We start from the raw sequence: 18,040 nt of genomic DNA, 5'->3' as shown, positions 1-18,040 counted from the left end.
CTCCCTTCTTGCAGTTTTATACACACTGTAATGTTGAGGCCGTGCTGAAACTTGCTGTCCATTGCTACAGGGCTTTTGCTGTGAGAGAAATAAACGTTTAGACATGCTCTTTACTTAACTTTCTTAGTTTTATTTGCAAGGAATCAAGTAGCTTAATACTTTGATTCTTCTTCTTCAGGGAAGACTAATCCTGTCAAGTACTATGGAAAATATTTGCATAGTTGGCAAGTCTGATTTTTTTTTTTCCTGGATGCTTTTTCCATGTAATTTTTTACTTTCTTCTATTTTCAAAAAAGGTCATTTGAAAACTGCAACATAACATGATTTTAAAATGGAACAGTCAGCTTTATTCTAGATATATCATACCAGAGTTTTCAATCTGCAAAAAAATGTTTTCAATTAATTGGGAAAAGTCTGTGAAGTCTGCGGGCCACTCTTTCTAGTTTTATTTGTTGTCATTTGTTTTGTAAGTTGCTTGAATATGGGATGTTTGGTTTTTTTGTATGTGCAGCAAAACAAAAACATGTGTTTTGTTAGAGGCTTAATTATGGAGCCTAAACATCTTACAAAGAATAATTCAGGTGCAATACAAAACTTTTTCTAACCACATTTGTGTTCAGTCTCACTATTGTAGGTGAAAAGAGCTATTTTCTGTTGTCTGTTGATAAGTATTAGGATGACTGTTGTCGTGTTGATTTTCTGTATCTTTTAAGTGACAATTGTGGATAAAACTGCATTAGAGTATAAAAGATTAAGTAAATACAAAATGCAGCTATTACTGTTAATTTTCTGGAGTTGTGTAAAACTGTTCCCTTATAAAAAGTTCTACAAGTTAATAGCATGGTAAATGGCAATAGATAATGAGGTTTGAGAAAGATGCAATATTAAAAACACAGTACTAAAATGATAGGTGGTGGTATGGGGGACCATCTACCTGACTTGCTGGGGTTACTTTTGATACAAATATATGTTGATTTTAAGGTAGGTATTGGTCAGCATCACAGTTAGTGGTCTCAGCATTGGATTTAATCATATTGTAGGTATTCTGGCAAAGAAGTGTGTAGGGATTTCAAAGTAAACATGAAATGGTTTTGTAGGTATTTGTAGGAATTGTCTAACAGACTGGTTTTGTAGGTATTTGTAGGAATTGTCTAACAGACTAAACAGGTAGCAAGAGAGAAGATGGGAAGATTTGGCAGCTGGGCATTGAAGGCTGACTTTGTGGACTGATCAGTTGGGAGCAGTTAACATTTTAATACTGAATGAAAGATGCCATAATGCAGATAGACCTTAAAAGTAAACTGGTGTGGTGGGTTGACCCTGGCTGGACGCCAGGTGCCCACCAAGCCGCTCTATTGCTTCCCTCCTCAGCAGGACAGGGCAGGTAGAAAATAAGATGGAAAAAACCCTTTTGGGTCAAGATAAAGGCAGTTTAATAAAGCAAAAGCAAAGGCTGCATGTGGAAGCAAAGGTAAACAAAAGATTTATTCTCTATTTCCCATTAGCAGGTAATGTCCAGCCACTTCCCAGGAAGTAGGGCTTCCGTATGCATAGCGGTTGCTCCAGAAGACAAACCTCATAATAACGAATGCCCCCTGCCCCTCCTCCTTTCTCTTAGCTTTTATTGCTGAGCAGACATCATATAGCATAGAATATCCCTTCGGTCAGTTGGGGTCAGCTGTCCTGGCTACATCCCCTCCCAAGATCTTGCCCACACGCAGCCTACTGGTGAAGGGGGGAATGTTGGAGAGACAGCCTTGATGCTATGCCAGCACTGCTCAGCAGTAGCCAAAAACTGGTGTTATCAACACCTTTCTAGCTATCAGTACAAAGCACAGCACTATGAGGGCTGCGTGGGGAAAATTAACTTCATCTCAGCCAAACCCAATACAACTGACCATGAAGGGCTTTGATATAATAGAGAAAATGGTACAAATGGAAACGGCAACACAAATCTTTGCAGTATTCCCGTTAACCATGAGCCAGGGGATCAGTACATCAGGGTGTGAGAGAAGCACCTTAAAGATGAAAGGTGACCCAGAGGTGAGAAGAACAATGTCATGTTATTTTGCTCAACTATATCTTGGAATAAATTGGTCAGTTTTTTATTTTAAGAGTAGGGAAACAAAAACAATTGGGAGGTTCAGTGAAGCTGAAGAAACAAAATTGTCCAGTTATAAAGATGATTTGACTGAAGAAGAAGTCTTAGAATAGCAGAAGAAATTTGGTGATTTTAATTCTTCCAGAGGTGGTTTTAGACAGACCATGAAATGAAGAAGCAAGTAGTAAATGTAGTCAGAGTCTGCTGGGACAGACTTTGCAATAAAATCAGTAGGTCTTAAGTGATGTATTGAAAAAATGGATAGGTACAATATGAGAAAAGGAGATACTTATAGCAGTAGTAAAGTCATCCACATTTTCAGTAACCCAGATGTAGTATTAGACAAGCCGTCAATTCATTATTTGTTTTGCTTAGAGTTGATTTGTTCAGAGTTAAATTTAGAGTAGCCCCATTGAAAGTGGTAGGTGTTTGACGATTTACTCAAGTGGATTTGCCAGGACTTCACTCTATGTATTTTTATTTCCTTGAGAAGTGTTGGAAGGGTATGCAGCATGACCTAAAGTCTTCCGAGTTGTCCTTCTGGGTTGCATCTGTCTCTTCCTGCCGTTCCTGTGGCTGTCTAAAACATGAAGTGAACCAGTAAACGTGGCCGTAAGTGTGGTCAGACAAGTGTGGAGGACAAATGGTTGCCCCTAGTTTGGCTTTCTCCCACTCCTGAATTTTTGATGTGTGATTTTAAGTAACCAGTTTGAAGTGGCTATAGCAGTTTCTGCATAATTTGATCTGATAAGTACCAGAAATGCTTTATTTCTTGGTTTCTGTCTACAGGAACACCAGTGTACTCAGTAGCCTGGGGACCTGATTCTGGAAAAGTTCTCTACACTTCAGGGAAGCAGCTGATTATTAAACCTCTTCAGCCAAATGCTAAAGTTTTGCAGGTATCGTTAATACATTAAGGTTGTCTCGCACTTCTATGTGAAAACTTTTTTCAGTTATCTAGAGTTTTGCCAAATGTAAATGTTTGTGCTAAAATTTTACATGCAACGTGTACCGCTCACTCCCCCCCCCCCCCCGCCCCTTAGTTTTTTTGAAAATAAGAAGATTTTTCATTTCTCTAAACTAAAAAATTTTTGACAGTTTCTGCTGTGGATATTCTTCAGGCATGTGATTAAGCATTTCCCTTTTTGTAAACAAAGAAAAAGCAAAAAGACACAGAAGCCTTTCCCTTTTTATTTGTTACAAAAAGGCAGAAAGATAGAGAAGCAATCGTTCAGAACACACTTTTAGTGCAGATTGTTATGCTCTCATTCTGCCTTTTTCAGGCTGTATTTAATTTAATTTTCTGCAGAAGAGATGACGTCTGTGCATTTGTACTGTTGGAAAGCCTGATCTACACTGGAGTGTATGAATGCTAGTAAATGATGAGTGATAAATATTTAAAATAGAAGTTGTCAGACTTGTTGCATCTATGTTTAATTTTTTTTTTTTTCCATTTCAGTGGAAAGCCCATGATGGACTTATTTTAAAAACTGACTGGAACTCAGTTAATGATCTCATTCTTTCTGCAGGTGAAGATTGTAAATATAAAGTGAGTGCTGGTTAACTTTTTAGGGGAAACTAAATAACTGAAAAAGATATTTGGCATTCTGACGTTTTTCCAATTTTAACAATACTTGGAAGCTCAAAATTAAATGAGAAGTCTTTAGTTTTCAAGAAAGACTTGTTACCCTAAGTTGTATTATTTGTAAATACATCTCACTCTGTCTAGTAGCATAAAATTTGAAATGTGTTGGTTTTTTTTTTTTTTTAAAATACAGCAGATTAAAAATAGGTAAAATGCAAGTGAAACAAACTCTGAAAGGAAAATATGTAGAAATATAGACATGATTACTTGAAATAGTAAAAGCTAATGACATAAAATTAGAGGAGATAAAGCTCCTGTTTTCTATTACAGGAGCATTACTGAATCCCTTAAGAAATTTTTTGGTTAGAATATTCTGTATCCAAAATGGAAAGCACATATTGTGTTTCTTCCCTTAAGTAGGAGCTTATTTTTAATTGTATCATATTTGGTTCTATCATTTTCTAAGTGTATAATGGCTGTGATAAAAATGTACACAATTAAGAAATTTAAAAAAAAATAATTCTCAAAGTGTTAAAATCAAATGACTTGACTCTGTGAATTGGCTTCCTGGTATTTTGTTGGCTTCAATCAGTGAGAAAATCTCTTTGGTCTGGAAATTTGCAGAGGAGCCTCGCATTGTTGGGAAATGAGTGCAAATAGAATAAACCTTGTGGTTATTTTACAGACTTAGAGCAATTTGCAGGAAACAAAACGCATTAGTTCAAAATATTTTATACAGAATAATGTAGCATTTGTCATAGCAGCAAAGCAAAGTCTATTGCATTAAACAAACCAAAATTGATTAGGAACAACCTTCAATGAAAAGTGAAGTATAATATCTGTGATTTTTCTAGTTACACAAAAAGGCACTGAAATAACTTAGTATATTTCTGCAACTTCTGTGATAATGAGGGAAAACGATAGCGCTAGAATAAGTAAGGGTACGCCCAATCTCTGTTCATATAGATATATTTTTTTTTATTAAGGTTTGGGACAGTTACGGCCGTCTACTGTACAGCTCGCAGCCCCATGAATATCCTATAACATCTGTTGCCTGGGCTGTGGATGGAGAATTATTTGCTGTGGGGTCTTTTCATACTTTGCGTCTATGCGATAAAACTGGGGTAAGTAACAACTCTGAGAAATACCAGATGTGGAACTGTACAAATTTATTGAAAATACAGTAAATATTCCTGAGGATATACGTGTACAGGCGGGTATTTTTATTAGCAAAAACTAGTCATGTCTTCCAGCACCTTTCTACTGGGTGCATCTGACTAAGATATTGCCTTCTTGATCTGCTTAGCTGCACTTCTAATATGTTTTGGGTTGGATAAAGTTTTTTTTATAATATTTTGCCTTTCAGGACATTAATTTTTCCAGTGCATTTTTTAGCTTTTTGTCTTAAAAACACAAAGAGTTTACAAGAATCTCTTGTGAGGCAATCATATCATGTAGTTATTAACTGTAAAAAGCAAAGACTGTATAACAATAACCTATCTTAAAAGAAGAGGTGGAAGAACAATATCCTGTGCTTTCAGTATTTAGGGTTTTTTCTTAAAAAATACTAAGAGTTGACAAGCACATCTCATGAGGAGATCACAAAATGCAATTGTCAGGCATTAGAAATGATAAGGCTAAAGCAGCAGTAAAAGAGGAGCTAACATTCATGCTTCTATTTCTGACGGCTAGACAAGGCACAGTTTTTCAAGCTAAAGACATACTTTAATCCTCTCATCTGAGCATCTCTATTACTTCTTAACTGTTGTGAGAGAAGAAAGGCTCCTAAAAGAGATACCTTTCTTTTCTTTTCCTTTTTTTTCTTTCCACTTGAAGCTTTACTCCCAGTTTGTTGTTGTTTACCTAGGGGTTTTTTTCCAACTTGGTCCCAATTAAAATTAATTTAATGCAGTTTCATCTACCTTAATTGGTATTCTAAATTAGTTAGCCCAGAGCACTGATCGTCTCTCTGGATTTCCTGTGGTTCTGCAACTTTTTGTTCAGAGTCGTGTTGCATTGAACCTTGCTGGTTTGGGATTTTTATTGTCCCATTTGCTGCCTCTTTTTTTGTTGCCTTTGTTGCTCTTTTGCTCAGATTGGGAAAATGGTGTTTGCTGTCATGTATTTGGGCATCTTCAGTAGAGCATGGTTCTTACCATGAACTTGGACTATGTGTTTCGAATAATTTTGTATTCGTGAAGAAGAGCCTGTAAAAAATTATGTGACAAGAAGCATGCAGGATAAGATCTCTGAGTCGTCATATGTCACTTTTCATACTGATTCTGGTTTCACTGATCTTTGCTGATAGAAGTGTAAGCTGGGCATTAAGTTTGAAGTAGGGATTGCTTCTATTTTCTTTGCCTTTTCCTCTTACCTGCTTTGAAAAATTCCTATTGCTACTGATAATTATCTTGAAGGAAAACACAAGTATTCATATGCAATTTTCTTTTGGAAAGTATTAATTTTCTGATTTTAAAAAAAAGTTGTTTTATTTTGATATTTAAATTTTTAAGATTTTTATATTAAGGAGATTTTTATTACCTGTGTGTAACAAACACGCTAGAAAGTTAAAAGAGTAAACTAGTGAGTAGAGTTGGAGTCTATGGTATGAACTTGTGCAAAGGATTGAGATACCACTCACATAGGTTAAAAAGATACTGAAGTAGTTATAAAAGATGATGAAGTAAAGAAGATATTATCTGTCTCTTTGGTATAAATCTGGAGAGCAGATTGCAATTTCCATCATCTAATGTTTTCCATCGTTGAAATTACTCTTTTAAAAGAAGATATATCTTCCTGTTAGATTTGTCTGCCTTTGTTTTGTCCAAAATTGGATACTATTTCTCTTTGCGGAAGAAAATGGATACAGTCATAAAGATTGTGCAGTCATGCCTCAGCTGTTAGAGGGTGGGACACTCAGATTGCCGTTAAGTGGCTACATCACCAGTGGGGACATCTTTTCCTCTCCCTGGCATTCTTCTGGATGGGTTAATAGGCATTGAGGGTGGGATTTTGTTATTATTTTTACCAGTTCGGTGCACAGATCTGCTGATACACTTGCTGCTTCCCTCAGAAGGTCCATTAGGATTTCCTCAAATCTCTTGTTCCTAGGCAAGGTGGATAGGAAGGTTTTGCTATATTTTAGTATGCCACTTAACTCCACTTAAAATGTAATCACAGCAGTAATGTACCCTGACTATCGCCTTTCTATCTCCCTATATAAATATGCTGTTGTAGAAGTGTTTGTATACATTTACCATATTTCACTCGATGAAGCCAATTAAGGTATATCTGTATAAAGCTATTTATATAAGTATAATTACATCTGTGTTGGAGTACATTACGTAACATACATTGGTTTAAACAATCAGACTAGCCATTAGTACTTTCTTCTCAAAACAGCGCTTTAAACCATACCCTCTTCTTCTACAACCGCTTCCCATCTTCTTTCTGAGTACTGGGATTACTGACCTATATCAGCAAGTGGTAAACTGAAATGAATATGCTCTTGGGTGGGTGAGGCCAACGATTTAAATTGAATTTTGCAATCAATATAGATTTGTGCTTAAATGTGGCAAAGACTGGTGCAGCGGAAAAGGAAGACAAGTACTGGATTTCTTTTTCTGCTGTCATGCATGCTGTTTTGTAGCATGTAGCTTTTGTTTCTGATCCCCAGGGCCTTACTGTTTTTCTTGCTAGTTATTATGTAATATAATTTACTGTAAGTATGGTTCCAGCTCCTGCTAGCCGAAAACAAGTAATTTTTTTAATCAGCATTTAATATTGAAGAGGCTTGTGGACTTTGAAATTTTAATGCAGATAGGTTTATTTTTTCATAAAATTAAGGGTTCTTTTACCTGGTTTATTACTCAACTCAAAGAAACAAAGACATGTACAGTAGCTAGTGCCAGATGCTTTTGTCTGTTTAGCAGCTAGCAATGATAATTTATTGTTTTCAAAAGTCATGATTTTTCATGCAAGTTTCTTTCCTGACATAGAATGTAAATAGTTACTAAAGAAGTGGCTTTGCTGGTATTGAGGGAAAAGGAAGAATGATTCACATACCACCAGAGTGATGGAGTTTGAAGAGAACCAGACCTGGCTTTTACTGGTCAACATAGACATTTTTATTATGTCTGATGTAATGGAGCTGTATTGGCAAATTGCTCCTCAGGGAGCCATCAGGCGATATATATATATCATTAACTCTTCTCTAGCATATGTGTTCAGTTTGGGGACATAATTAAATTAAATTCTGTTAGCGTATGTTCTTTTTTCCTATTCTTTTCTTTCTACCTGGATACTTTGTTCTAGCAGCTTCATGTTAAAAAAGAAAACTACAAATACAATAGTAACTTTTAGAAGTTTTATTTCTTCATTTAAAAATCACTTTTGCTCCCATAGCATTATGTATCTAAAGGAAATTATTATGGCTATCCTACAGAATACTAAACAAAATATATTTCATGTTGGAATTTGTTGCCTGCTTTAGTGTCCATGATCATTAATCCTGTAGAGAGTGCTAAGATTAATTTTCAAGTATATATATTGAAATCTAAAGTTGGATGTATTGATGGATAGCCTTTAGCCTTCCTGGTGTTCACAGCTTTTCAGAATCTAATCACTTGGATGGAGGGCAGTGCTTAAAAAGTTCATTTATGTAAGCTATTTCCTGTGGCTCTGCATGCTTCCCTTGACATTACTGATCAGGTCAAAATATTTACACAGTAAGAGATGGTAAGAATGACTGAAATTCACTGATTTCCTCCTTCCCCACTCCACTCCCACATAAGTATCTTGGAAAATGGACCATACCCATCTGCTCCAAAGACAGGTTGCTTTCCCAGTGCCTTAGCGAGTGTAGACGGATAATTGATTAAAAAAAACTTAACGTGAAACACTGTGGTCAAATTAATCCTTTTAAAATCACCAACAAAAGTTAGCAAATATGGACATCAAATTTATATTTTGATAATGCTGAATGTATTTATGCATTTGTTTTGGGGAGGCCTTTTAGATTTTCTTCCATTAATGATTTATTTATCCTTAATGGCGATCGATCAGTTTGATTTGATTTTTGGTGGTTGTTGTTTTCCAAATTAATTGTGCTCTTGTTGAACATTTTTTCTGGTGATGTTTACAGTCTGTTTTCATAAATAAATTGATGTTTGTTTGAGTGCTAAATCTTGCCCTTTGAAATACTTTTATCCTGATTTCATCACTACGCTTAGCAAATGCTTTGTAATGAAGGCAATTCTCTGCATAAATCTGTTCATGTTTTTAAAAGGTTATGTACATGCTACAAACTTTCTGTTTTATTACAGAATGAATTGTGGCCACTTTACTAGACTGGTAGTTGCATATTTGACTGATTCTGTTATATACAGCTTTTTATATTCCATGGCTTGTTCCATGGAACGTCTAATTTTGGTAGAAATTCTATAAAAAGCATTTGGAAAACTTAATAAAACTTAGGGAATATTGCCTTATATCTATAGAAAATAAAGAAAAACATTCTGCAAGTGTAACAACTACTCTTCACCCGCCACCCCATTTAAAACAAGTGTGAGTGTGTGCTATGGCTAAAAAATACTGAGTTCTGTGATAACATGTTTCTATTGAGCTTTCCTCTCAAAAAGATACAGACGTGAACTTAATGAACGTTGATTACATTAATTTAATGTCTGGGATTGGCCTAATTGACTATTAAATTAACTATGTTAAATAGTTAGCAGTGTTTGTCCTTTTTTCCTTATTTTTTGAACTGTTGACAAATGAGGGGAAAAAAGCATCTAAGAATTTTAAAACTACAATGTAGCAGGTATCTACAGAGAAGCTTTGAAAATAATTTAAGTGTTTAGCATTAAAGCCATGATTTTCATTCAGGACAGTAAATTGTGTGACTAGTATAAAATTAACATATTTATCCTTTAAATTAATCCTTTAAATTAACATGAGATATTGGACAAATATAAAAAGAGATAGCAAGATTTTGAAAGTGCATATAGACAGTGCATATGTTTTCATATTATTCTGATAGTGATGAATTGTCCTAAACTAGAGCACTATGAAAACCCAAGCAAATCTGTTTTCTATAGAGTTACAGTGAGCTTTGATCCCATTACATTTAGTTTTAGTCTTGTTTCACAGAGATATGCATTTGGCAGTGTAACAAAAACAAATTTTTTTTTTTCTGTGCTGTCTCTATTTCATCTACCTTTATTAACAGTCATGATCCTGAATTCTTTGTAGCTCAATAAAAGAAAAAATATTATAGATAGGTTTCCCATGGAGTTACGTTGTTGACCAGTTCTTTTCAAGTTCACATATTTTAATTTATTAGAATTGGCTAATGTAACTTCTGGAAGAAAACGAAAACATGTGGATCATCTATGGAAGTAATAATCTATTTAAAGAACTACATCAATGTTCATTTTCTAAGGTTAAGAATTTATATGGGACAGTTTGTCATCCCATTTTTAGTTCTTGGGTCTAATAATTGTGAGAATGTGCTTGGATTTCAAGAGAATTTTAGATATCCTTTATTTGTCTTTGTTCTTCTAATACACAGCTTAATACCTCACCTGGAGGTCATAGCTTAGTTCTTGATAATTCACATTAATTGCTGGGGTCAAGTCCAACAAAAGTTTAAGAAGGCAACAGGAATCCTTCATAGTTCTGTACATCAATAGTTGTATCAAGGATAGTTTTTCCTGTTCAGGTAAATTGCCCTATGTTCACATGTGGACTTCCTTACCTCCAGTTATGCATGTTATCTCTAGTTTGTAGAATCTTTTGTGGATTCCCGTGTGGTAGGAATTGAAAGCCTAATAAGTCTTATATTGTAAAATATAATTTTATTTTATACCCAGTAAAATATCAGGGAGGGGGTGTAGATAGACATATATACATATATATTTCCCACGAGCTAATTCCATATATGTGTGCATATTCAGGTGTTTCTAATGCACCTCAGTATAGATTTGCTTTGCATAATTGATTTTTATAATCTTGTAAGATCCAATGTGCTTTCCATTTAATCAGAAAATTAATAGTCATTTTCTGATGGGAAGCTTCTGGGCAGTTTGCACTAAAGTATTGGTTCATCACTCAGAAGCAGTGATAGCTGATTGCCAGCTTTTAATGGACATTCAGACTATAATATATTTTCAGGTGTCAGCTACCTCTGCACTAATGTAAAATGCCCTGTGGGACACAAGGAGAACTGAGCCTTCACTTAAAAAATAAAAAATAAAAATAAAAAAAATAAATAGAGGTCCTCAGTTTCAGAGGTCCTGAAACTTTCTTTGTCAGACTTGGATCGGAGGCTGATGCTAGCACACTTGTCTTGGTTTATATCAATTGGGGCATAAAAGGACAAGAACATGTATTTAGTGTTATTCCATTCTGTGCTCTGATTCCTGGAATGGATTGTGGGCGAGACGGCACATTTTCTTTTCATAAACAAAGGCAAAATAATAGGCAAAGACTATTATTAAAGTCAGTGGATTAGGTATGCTATGTAGATTCCGACGTCATGGGGAGGCTCAGCAGTATCAGCTTTAGTTCAGCTTATGTCAGCATTCCCTGTTCAAAACTCCACATATACTGGTAAACGGAGCAGAAACAGACACGAGCCAGGAACAACCAAGTGTCTTTTGCACAGCTGACATCAGTATTACTCTTATCATTTAAAATATAAGAAAATATTCTTTATTCTCTATGTTTTTTCCAAAATGTTTATGCTGTGGTGTTCTGTGGACAACCATTCTTAATTTATTGCATTCAGTCCAGGAATAATAACTAACTAGATCCTTCATATTGAGTCTTGGAGCATCAATGTTATCCATGTGAAAGGCTGTCCTTGTTCCTGGGACACAGAGTTCTCTGAATCTGCTCACCGAAATAATTTCGCCGACATCTCAAAAGCCTACTCAGTTTCCATTTATGGAAGTCAGACAGTATTCAATGACTATAGTACTTCATCTTTTTTACTACATTGTGCAATCAGAAAAGGGAAGCTTAAGGTATTGCTTTTACGTATTTATTTAATATAATGAAACTTTTATAACTACTGTTTTTGTTCTTGAGAGAGTTCATTGAATTCAAAGAAAAATTAATTATGACACAGGAAAAGTATAAGCCAAACATTAATACCAAAGTGTAATATTGCAGCTAATGTTAGAACAATGTTCATACAGTCATTCATATAATTGTATTCATACCCTTTTTTTTTAACTCAGTGTATTTTGGTTTTTAGAAATTGTTCCTGTCTTACAAATGGAGAGCTAAATTATTTTTATTATAACATTTTGTGTACATGATAAATGTACCAGACATCTGCAGGGAGTATGAATCATTGGAGTGGTCTGAATTATACCGAGAGCTTTCAAAAATAACTGGAAAATAAAACTTTGTAATTGCTTTACATATTTTGTTAAAAAAAATATGTTGTACTCTGGAAATATTTTACTGAGTATTTCAACTACCTGAAAAAAAAGACTTCTGGATTAAAAAAAAAAAAAAAAAAAAAAAAAAAAAAAAAAAAAAAAGGTAGTTTTGGAAATGTATCCTCTCAGAGCTGCAGTGTATCTGCTATGCATAAAAAAGTAGCACCAAAGCCACATTCTTCAAGCTCCTTAAACTGGTTCTTAGTTGATGGCTTGATGCCCCTTTATTATTCATTCTGACTGATGGGTAGATTCTTGATCTAAGGGAAATGACCTTAGAAACAGATTTGTCTGTTGGGAGGATCCCAATATTCAGTTTTGAAATAGTACTACTTCAAACTGTTGTCAGATAGATCACATCTGGCCAGCTGTGAAAAATATGTCTCAGATGTAGGGCATTTAGAGCATTCTCTGAGTGTGCTTGTTACAGTCATTTGTCCTACAACCTCAAGAGCTTACTCATTTGCCATATAAGGATGTCGGATATAGTTAAATATTGTGCTCTTAATTACTATGGAGTGTTTCATACAGAATTCATCCCGTTGAGACAGAAGAGTAGGTTATGGACTTTTCCCCCAAAATTGCAATTGCCTTCCCCAACTGCGGATCGTATAGGCAGTAAATGGCGTGTCTGTCAGCCAAGAGGCATGGAAGCTGAAGCCTTAAAATTGAGTGCTTGAAATTGGAAATTCAGTCAGTGCTGACATTGTCTTTCGCTCACCCTTATGCGCGTAGGCAGTAAAAGAGCCTTAACTCAGTAGGTCATCTTACATAGTATTCTGCAAATCATTAGCACAACTGGGAGGTTGAATTTCATCCCATTGTGTTTCCTTGCTATTGAACATTTAAGTCTGACACCTTTATTTTACTGTATTTTTTGTGATTTCATTTCGTATAAATCATATGAAGACTTTGTGTGAAGGACTTAGTATTTCTTGGGTTTTATGTGTACTGCAAAAGAAATCAGAATATGAAATGTGTTAGAAACATTAGGTGAGTATTTTCTTCCAACTGTCTCCCCTTTGGTATAATATCATGTATCCAAAAGTCATGAGAATCCAATGTCTACATTTAACTTCTATCACATGTTTTTTCTTACTGATTTGATTCGTAAGATTTCAAATGTATTTGGATATTCAGGTAGTTCTTCAATTGCTTTTTTAAAACATTCTGTTACACAGTTCTGAAGAGGCAATAGTTGAGATTTGTTTCTTGTTTTAAAACCTGGTTTAATATCTTCCTAAAAGTCCATAAAAAGGTTGTTTAATTTTTTGTCATCCTCTTTCAGGGAAATGCTTGTTCAGAGATTCAGGATGGTTTGTATGAACTGTATTTCTGAGATGCAAGGAATAGAAAACAAGTGTCTTGGTCTGAAAATTCTTTTGGTTTTTGACAAGAATGTATCAATAAGGATCCAGCTAAACTTTAGAGGAGCCTCCTACATAAGGCTGGGGGAATTTAAGAATAAAGTTCTTCACTGAAGGAAATCTAAATATTGAAAAGGAACAAAATTAGGTTTAGTACTAAATGTAAGCTTCTCTTGGAACTACGTTCATGCTATGGATCAGAAGGAAAAAAACAAATGCTAGTTTTAATAGCCCTTCTGTGTTCTTTGTGCTAGGGGGATTTATAATTTTATTCTTTGCAATGCTAACAGAGAAAATGAAAATATGGGGGGTGTCAAAGGATAAGAAATCATGTGCTGTTTCATTAAGGCGCATGCTCTGCCTGTGCATCCCTGTTGCACTGGAACAGGCGATTCCGTGGAGCCTTGTGGGCAGGATGGGGGGCAATGTGCCCTGTGCAGGCTCAAGCAAGGAATTAAAATGATAAATGCAGCTTACGCCCTTATTTTTTTATTAACAGCATCTTCTAGCAGCCAGCCTACAGGTCACGAACTGCTGTATAATCTCTGGTGTCGTTTGCCCGAGGCTGGCTGGCTGCTTGGGCAGAGCAGCGTGTCTCCTCGTCTCTGATCCGTACTGCAGTGCAAGCTTCCAGTCACTGCTGCTTTCACAGCTTCCTGCTGTCCCAATAATTTGGGGCCTCCATTTAAAAACCAACAAACTGAACTGCTAACTATATTTTAATAGACATAGATGATGTAAACTAGTAGTAGAAGATGAAGGAAGATGTTGGCAGCAATACCACAGAAACGCATTTGTTAGGTCCAAGTGAGCCTTTCCACCTTGCAAAATCCAGTTAGCAGGAAAATGTACAATGATGCCATTTTGCCTATTATTTGAATTTGTAGCTGCATAGGAAAGCAGGTATACTGCTTATTTTGATAAGAAGATTCTGAAACATGAAACATTTGACTTGTGCCTCCACGACATCAAACTGTGATGCTCCTCTGTGAGCACTTCTTAATTAGTCTAAAATGAACGTAACACACAGAGCTATTGTTTCTGGTTCTCTCCAAAGCCAGACTAGATGTCACTTTGATTGCAGTAAGTGCAGATTTTTTGTTGTTATTGCAAGCATAGCAACTGGAAATTTGTAATACACCCTTCCCCTGTACAGTAACAACAGAGACTAGAGAACAAGGTAGGCAAGGTATCAAGCTTCTTTTTTGTGTTACTAGGAGAACAGTATACAGGCATTGTTTTCGGAGCTTTTCATAATCCACTGATCTCCCTTATGCTGGAAGCACAGGGAAAAGCAACACGAGAACTTTGCAATTCTCTGTATCCTGGGATAGGAGTGCCTTGTTTATACTGCCTGATTTTGCCCAGGCATTGCTGTTTCTATATTCAGGAACTGTTGTCACTGCAGCATGAACTGAATGCATCACACTTAAGACCATAGCCCGTTGCACCCATGTAACCAGTATAATTGTTTCCAAGCACATTCACTTAATTTTTATGTAGTGATTGCCTAGATTTATCAGTGACTAAGTACACCTTAGTACTGTGTATTGTGTACTAGATAACTTTTACCTAATGTACTTCAGGCATTGTGAGATTTTTTCATTTCTGCCGTACCTGATGGTTTTCCTTTTTGTATCCCTGTTTTTCAAGAATCTGACTTAAGACATTTAATCTCTTTGGTGTGCTTATTCAAGCTGTAATAAAAAGTTAGTTCAATGATGTTTCTTAAATAGATTTGCAGGGTTATAATTTTTTATTACAATAAATCATTTCCAAAAAGTACCAAAAAAAATTAAGAATTCTTTTCTCTCTTTCTGCAAGTGGTCTTATGCTTTAGAGAAGCCAAACACTGGCAGCATATTTAATATTGCTTGGTCTATTGATGGCACTCAACTAGCCGGAGCATGTGGAAATGGACATGTCATTTTTGCCCATGTCGTGGAGCAACGCTGGGAGTGGAAGAACTTTGAAATAACGTTAACTAAGAGGAGAACCATGGAGGTAATCTTCACAGTTCAGAGCTATGCATTCTGATTACTAGCTTTCAAGGCTTTTTTTAATACAAAATGGGAATTTTTAAACCTCGACAAAACATTATCCTTTTTTTTCTGTGTATATATGACTGAAAATGTTTAAGATCATAAAATGGCCAGAGTTAGCAAATGTTGTAAATAATTATCAATTGTACAGAAAATCAGATCCATGTAAACCAAACTATACCACCAGATGGACCAGAATTACATAACCCAGAAGTACTTTACTCTCCAGAAAAATGCAAAGCTCGCTTGAAGAGCATGTGAAATTAGCTGTGAGAGCCCACTTACAAGAGAGAGATAATTTCAAGTGTAATGAAAATGTTTCTGCAGAAAACAATACAAATACATTGGCCAAAACCAAAGCATCATATTAAATAGTATTACAGTAATTGTCAGCAAAGGTGAAGCTCCATAACTAAATGTAGATAATACAGAGGAGCTTTCTTTACCTTATCTGCATTCATGAGTTGTTGGAGGCACTGATACACTTTGTAATAGCTAATGCTTTAGTAAGGTTTACTGTATCCCTGTTAATGAAGCTATGACGAATGTTGCTGTCTTAGGGCATTTCCAGATAAATTTGTTGCTGACTACAACTATAAAGAGTCATAATGTGCTTTTCTGCACCACATATTGTATTACAGCCTAGATTCAGATCTTCCAAAGCTACAGAAATTTGTCATATATCATGTAACATACATCAGGTACCTGCATGGTGCTTCCAGCTGAGTACTGAGCAATAGGCATTGACCTCGGTGGGAGCTGCCAAGTCTCAGCACTGCTGGAAATGAAACAGGCCCCTACATGTGGTTTCTGGAGCTTAAGTTTAGGATCCTTCTTTTGAAAAATCTTGGCCTGAATCCACATTTAGGTTACCAAATATCTGGGAATTAATACAAAAATATGAATTTTTACCTTCTAATTTGTCCTCTGTGTTCCCAGACACTGACTCACAACATTCACTCTCTGAACACTGGGATAATATAAGATTTCCATTCCTACAAATTTTCCAAATTACACATTTGGTATTGGACACTGGGCCAATATTTTCAATATCGAAGTCAAGTTCCTAAATTCCTAATTAGGCCCTTAAATGTTTTTTGGTCTTGATTCTTTCAGTGTTAAATATGTAATTGGGAAAAGTTGTAACAACAGAAATGCTGTATTACAATTTGGTCTGGTGGGTGGGATAACATGAGTCAGTGTCTGGGAACACAGAAGACAAATTAGCAGGTAAAAATTCATATTTCTTCTTTCATTCCCAGACATCAACTCGTAACAGATGGGCTCTGCGAATAATCTCCAGGGTGTTTGAATATGCAAACAACTGAGGAAGTATAGCTAACCCTGATTCGGGACTAATTTTTTATTTTATTATTTTATAGTGATTTTATTTTATTCCTATATATTTATGGAGGAAAATATTGCCTACAAAAAAGTTCTAGATGCATTCTTTTTTTCTGAGTACTACAATAGCTAAGTTAATTATGGACATATCACTGTGGTGGACATAGCAATTAATATGTCTTTGGAAATGGTTTCTAGGCTTTCATAATAATTGAGTTCGGTCCTTGTTTTGCAATTGGTTGCATAATGGAGAAAATCAAACAGAAGTTACCATCCTCAGAATGGTGACATCTTAAAAAAAAAAGCCAAAAAACCCCCAACAAAAAAAACAAACAAACAAGCAAACAAGAAAACCCCTGTCATAAGATATCGCCTTAGATTTTAGCCATCTAAAATCTTTGAGCTCAAAAATCTGTGTTGATTACAGGCAAACTGTGATTTTCTTGAAACATTGTCATTTTGAGAAAATTTTCGTAGAAACGGCAAAGGCACAGCCTGCTTAGCAAGGCCATCTCCTAAATTTCTCTTACTTCAGAGTGTGGTAAAATATATGCTGAAGCTATTCAACATCTAGATAACATATCTTTATCCAAATCTTGGATATTGCTGAATTGTTTTGATGGGATCATGGTGGGATTGCTAAAGTATTAGATTTCAACTGTTTAAATAATCAGCAACTGAACACTGAGTCTTAAAATGGGAGCTTTCAAACATCCTTGATCTCAGATACTTTTCTCAACCTCATGTGTAATATTGCGCTTATATCTTATGTATTCCAAGTATCCATTAATTGCTCCTTTCTTTTAAGGAACTCCATCCAGCTCTTCAGTAATTATTCATTGTTTATGCAGAGTTTATAGAACCTTTGAGTTTAAGTTTTCTTCAGTGCTGTGAAAGTGTCTGTTCCCACGTGAATACGTTCTGCTAATGGCATAATAGTATCAGCATGTACTTATAATAAGAATATATTTCACTAGTTAGTTTTCATTTCAGTTGTTGTTTTATTCAACCAAAATTTTCTTTTGATTAGGTGCACAATGTTATTAATGATGCAGTAGATTTGTTGGAATTCCGTGACAGAGTTATTAAAGCCTCTTTGAACTACGGGCATTTGGTTGTTTCAACTTCTCTTCAGTGTTATGTGTTTTCGT

The 18,040-nt window shown here is 35.4% G+C and overlaps 1 protein-coding gene across 7 annotated transcripts in view; it reads left to right on the top strand.

Moving 5' to 3' along the window:
• Positions 1-18,040, top strand: part of IFT80 (intraflagellar transport 80) — a 56,968-nt gene that overhangs the window by 20,468 nt on the left and 18,460 nt on the right. For all 7 annotated transcript variants that reach the window (XM_030027993.2, XM_030027994.2, XM_030027997.2 and 4 more), the window contains 5 exons: positions 2,891-3,000; positions 3,561-3,650; positions 4,673-4,810; positions 15,328-15,507; positions 17,920-18,038. In XM_030027993.2, coding sequence (XP_029883853.1) covers positions 2,891-3,000; positions 3,561-3,650; positions 4,673-4,810; positions 15,328-15,507; positions 17,920-18,038 — 637 coding nt within the window. The remainder of the gene's footprint in view (positions 1-2,890; positions 3,001-3,560; positions 3,651-4,672; positions 4,811-15,327; positions 15,508-17,919; positions 18,039-18,040) is intronic.

Source organism: Aquila chrysaetos, chromosome 10 (assembly GCF_900496995.4).
Source record: "Aquila chrysaetos chrysaetos chromosome 10, bAquChr1.4, whole genome shotgun sequence".
Taxonomy (NCBI): domain Eukaryota; kingdom Metazoa; phylum Chordata; class Aves; order Accipitriformes; family Accipitridae; genus Aquila; species Aquila chrysaetos.
This window is presented reverse-complemented; position numbering and strand designations above follow the sequence as displayed.